At 27.8% G+C, this 5,078-nt stretch overlaps 1 protein-coding gene across 1 annotated transcript; it reads right to left on the bottom strand.

The window, feature by feature from the left end:
• Positions 1–2,863: 2,863 nt before the first annotated feature.
• LOC114384416 lies at positions 2,864–4,468 on the bottom strand. The gene is made up of 4 exons (XM_028344083.1): positions 4,350–4,468; positions 3,926–4,057; positions 3,616–3,786; positions 2,864–3,281 (listed from the first exon to the last, which is right to left on the bottom strand). Exons 1-4 carry the CDS (start codon positions 4,425–4,427, stop codon positions 3,183–3,185), a joined length of 480 nt encoding a protein of 159 aa, XP_028199884.1. The 5' UTR covers positions 4,428–4,468; the 3' UTR covers positions 2,864–3,182.
• Between the last annotated feature and the right edge of the window lie 610 nt (positions 4,469–5,078).

Below are 5,078 nucleotides of genomic sequence, written 5' to 3'. Positions count from 1 at the left end.
AATAAGTAATTACCATGTGTCATTTTACATGTTTTCCTACATAGATGCCAACACACATATGTAATTGCCAACAACTCTTAATTAATGACATGTCATCATTTTTCAGTTTGAATTTGAACAACAAACTAATAATGAACCAAGATATGCTCAATTTTGATAATGCGGAAATTAAATGTGCAATAATTTGTTTTGGGACCAAAACTTAATCACAAAACTATAAAAGACAAAAAGTAATTTTAAGCCTTTATATAAAATCTGTGAATTAAATCAATAAAAGCTTGACATATCATTATTTTATATTGAATATATAAAATATCGTCTTGTTCTTAGTGTTCAAGACAATTATATTTCATATTGAAAAATAATATAGATTAAGATATCAACTTAGGCTCAGACAATCCTGCAAGATTGGACTGAAGCTCAGTTGTCACCGCAAGAGGGAGAAGCTCAAGCATTACTCTTTGCTATGAAATGGGTGAAGCAATTATCTATTCAGAGGGTAATTTTAGAAACTGATTGCAAATCAGTAGTAGATCAGACATATAGCCAACACAATTCCATCACTGAAGGTGGAGTCTTAATTCAGAAAATAAGAAACACGCTCAAAGCAGATGTGGACTATAGAGTCTCTTTTGTGAGTAGAAAGTGTTACATGGCTGCAGATGCTATGGCAAGATCATCGATAGAGAATCCTGTTAGTCATATTTTCCGATTCATTCCAACGAATGTAAACCAGATTATTGAAATGGAAATATACTGATTCTCTATTGTAAAAAAAAAAAAAAACTAATTATTGTTGTATAGATGTAGGGTATGTTTGTTTCGAAAAGTTTCCATAATTTTTTTAAGAAAACATAGTACATATGTTAATATTGTTGAGTGGTTTTATTAACTAACTAAAAATTATTATGTATATATGATAATTTTGTTAATTTTTATATATGATAACTATATTTTAAAATTAATTTTTAACATGATTTTTATTAATTATATAACAGTGTAAATTTTATTGGCAATGTAAGTGCTTAAATTTTAAATTTTTAGACTTATCATATAAATATTAAAGTATCAGTTTCACAATTTTTTTTTGAAAGAAACATCAGTTTCAAACTTATTTTAGAATTGAAAGTGTGACATATTACTTTTTTATGAGTTTTTTCTATCAAATTCTGATAAATTTTATTGTGAAATTATAAAAATAAGTTTATCAAACATTTGAATAAGTTATTTTCCTAAGTTCAAATAAATTAATAAATATTTTAAGTTTAAATAACATTTAATCCCTATAAAATATGGTATTTTTTTATTTTAGTCCTTCAAAGTTTATTTTTTTGTTTGTCTTTGTAATTTTTTTTTATATTTTAGTCTCTATGTCAAGTAACATTGTTAACTAATAATATAATAATGACATTAATAACATATTATTTTGTCATGTCGTCATAGTCTAATCACATGTCTTTTTTAAATTATGTTTTTAAATTTTGATCTATTCAAAATAGTTGATGGTATTAAATTAGTTGATGAGAGATTTTAAACAATACTTATCACAAAATATTATATATGCAACTCTCTTATTAGACTCTTTGATAATGATGAGATGAGTTGATGGACTTTTAACATTGTTGTTAGGTCATCTTTCAATGTTGTTACTTGATAATAAACACAAAAATAAAATAAAAATTAAATGAATGGACTTTTAAGCTAACATTTTATTATATGAATCTTAACATCATATAATGTGTATATATGGGCAGCACAATAGGCACTAATATTCATTACTTTCCCGTGTTCATGATTTGTATAAAGTCTTCTTTGGTGTTCATGATTTGTATAAAGTCTTCTTTGGGACGATTTTTTTTTATTTTAAATTTCAAAATTAAAAAGAAAACAATCAGTTCTTAGTTTTAATTTTTTTTCAATTTTAAGTTTTAAAATAAACTTATTTTGAAAGTTTTTTATTTTATGAAAATTAATTTAAGATGTTTATGTGTGATAATAATGATAATGATGGTGATGAGAGCAATGACAATAGTAAAAGTGGTAGCAACACTGATTATGAGGTCAGACATAGAGAGTATGTGTTTTTTTAAATTAAAAATCAAATTCAAAAAATCTTTTTTTGGATTTTGAAAATAAATATAAAAGTGCATAAAAAATGAGTTAAAAATCATTTGAAATTCATTTTTCCCAAATACGTTTCGTTTTCAAAATAATATTTAAAAACCAAAAACTCATAACTACCCATACGAGCCCTTAATTAGTAATATTAAAATGGTTCAATACTTCTCTCTTACAAGCTATTACAAATCCATAAAAATTTCTTCTTAATGATCTATCTTTCTATCTCAAACATTATTTATATTATGTCAATTATTTTATATATATATAATTATTTCTTTCACATTAATTGTGTTATGAAAGTGTTAAGAGTAACATGCATAGTTTTAAAAACTAGATTGATTGTTGACTTGCTCAAAATAGTAAGATGATAGATCATTGGTCAAATCAGTGAGTTAGTAGATAAACAACATGAACTAGTATAACTATATAAGTAATATAAAATATAAATATATATGCTTATTGTGTTATAAATTTAATAATTAATTATGATAATTTGGTGGTAAGTTTATCTACTAAACAATATTCAAGTCCTTAGTTCAATTCTTAGGTGCATCATATTTTTTGCATTTTCATTAAATATGACATTTAAAAAAATAATATTGATTCAACTAGTTTAATCAAATGGATTTCTTAGTTCAAGTTATCAATTCAATCATAAAACCGGTAAGATCAAATTGATCAATCAACAATATGAATCAATGATATGATTAATCTAACAAGAGAGTGTCTCAAAGCCGGTCGGTTTGGTTTTTAAACGTTGTTTTCTAGAATGAAGTACCAAAGGGTTTCTTCTATCTGAAATATTTACAGCTCCTCATTGTCTCACACTCAACATAACATAAGTGGAATTGAAAACAAAATAATAATGCGCTGTCCAAAGCTTGGTCACCATTCCCACAAGTTATATATCATACACATCTAATCAGTAGATTGGGCTAAGAAGGCAAACAGTCGATCCGACCCATTTGAAGGATGAAGCAATAACATTAACTGGAAGAATTAACCCCCCAAAAAATAATGAAAAGAAAACGTGTTCTTATTAGGACACGTTCATTGCTGGATCAACATTGCTTTGTAACTTTCCTCCAATCATTTATAGCTCGAGACACAACTTGCTCAACTACTTGTGCATCCACTCGATGGGTATCGTCATTTTTCTCCTGGAACATCAACAAAGAATCCATTGGGTCAGTACCTCCACCCAAATTAAGGTCACATGGATAATATTCATAATATAGTCACCTGCATTTTATTTTATCTTTGAAATGTGTTTGTGTGTGAGCGTATAGAGAAATTATTACACAATCCAGGATTATTCATGATGTCAATTGATCTTTATGTATTAGGTAATTAAACATTATTAAATCTTTTTCGTAAAATGAAACATGTTACGGGAAGATAGATCAAAATGATGAATATTATAAGATAGTTCGGGACCACATAATAATTTTTGGTGTATATGTTGAGTGAGTGTTTCACATCATTATTACTTACTTTGATTCCAAATGCTTCTAAAGAGAAGCTCTCCACACAAGAAGCCCTAGCCTGGAGCACCTCAAGACCAAGCCTTTCAAAGGCTTCCAATATAAACGCCAACAACCCCTGACAACTCCTTTGACTCAGCACCTTGATCATAAACCCCTCTTCTTGTGGTTCCACTTTTAGCTGCAAAAACATTAACAACAAGCATAAAGTAATTACACAAAATACGTGGAAAGGGGTATAAATATAAGACAAAAGATTCCTTTCAATTGAATGATAAATTAATTATTACTTATGTGTCGAGTTCTTATTTATAACATACCATGGGCATTACTGGACCATACTCAATGTCCTTTTGGGCTGCAGCAACTGCTAATTGGTTCAATTCTTGCAACTTCTGCTTTAAACCACGTATGTACTTCGATGCATCCAGTATCACAGACGTTTTACGGCGCTGCACAAACAAGCAAAACATTCCATCATATATCAACATGAACTTTAATTATTCCTGAACAATATTTTATTTAGAAAACAAAAATTAAGCATAGGAGGCAATATAGAAGAATTTAGCTCATGGAATATAAGTAGAATAATTAATAAATTAAGGATATTGATATATATCAAGTTTAGTGGTAATTCTATTCAAATATGAATATTAAGTGGAGAAGCTTTGACTAAAAGAGAAGAAGTATATATATCAGATAATTAAAGGGAGAAAAAAGTGATGTTTCGGAGTAATTAATCACCGCATGGGAGTTAGTGATTGAACGAAGCTGTTGTATGCTCCTATACAGTGCTGTTCTCTTGTGAACCCTGGAAACCATTCTCTCTCTCTCTCTCACTCACTATGAAGAGAAGAACTATATATAAAGAAAGAAATCCAAACAACAGTGGATGGTTAGTGAAAAGGACGAGAACAAAGAATCTTGTTGGTCACATGTGAAACAGATCATGGAGTTACCGTAGGTAGGAAATGTTTTAACTTTTAACTTCTGGGGACAATCTTGTTTTTTTTCTCCTCCTGCTACTTTGATATGCATGTAGGAGAATTTCTTAGGCATGCTGGTATCACCTACTCGAAGTACATTTATAAATCAATCATTTAATATATAATGTTGTAACAAAAAACTCACTACTAACAGTTAATATTAACAGATAAAAAAATCATATTTAGTGTAAAGATCATAAAAAAATATAAAAAATCATGAAAATATAATTTTACACATTTTAATAATATTTTTTTCTTTTTAATTCTTTAAGCAATATAATACTTCAATGATAGAATTTGTCTTTAAAAAAAATAGTGTTACATGAAAAACATCTAACTTTGTGAGTTGTTACTGTTTTAAGGGCTTAATTATCAATTCTTGTGGGAATATAATGTCAAGGTTAGAAAAGTCAGTGGCTAATTAATGTCATACATGCATGTATGTAAGATTGTACAAGTTACATTAATCATGCATTAAATATTATGC

This window comes from Glycine soja, chromosome 14 (genome assembly GCF_004193775.1).
Source record: "Glycine soja cultivar W05 chromosome 14, ASM419377v2, whole genome shotgun sequence".
Classification (NCBI taxonomy): Eukaryota; Viridiplantae; Streptophyta; class Magnoliopsida; order Fabales; family Fabaceae; genus Glycine; species Glycine soja.
The sequence above is the reverse complement of the archived record's forward strand: the minus strand, read 5'-3'. Positions and strand labels throughout refer to the sequence as shown.

Bases quoted from the DNA above. Each gene is read 5' to 3' on its own strand.
- LOC114384416 (XM_028344083.1), bottom strand. From the start codon at position 4,427: ATGGTTTCCAGGGTTCACAAGAGAACAGCACTGTATAGGAGCATACAA. The intron at 3,787-3,925 runs GTATGTTATAAA...ATGTTTTTGCAG, and splicing joins ATGGTCCAGTAATGCCCATG to CTAAAAGTGGAACCACAAGA. The intron at 3,282-3,615 runs GTAAGTAATAAT...TTGATGTTCCAG, and splicing joins TAGAAGCATTTGGAATCAAA to GAGAAAAATGACGATACCCA.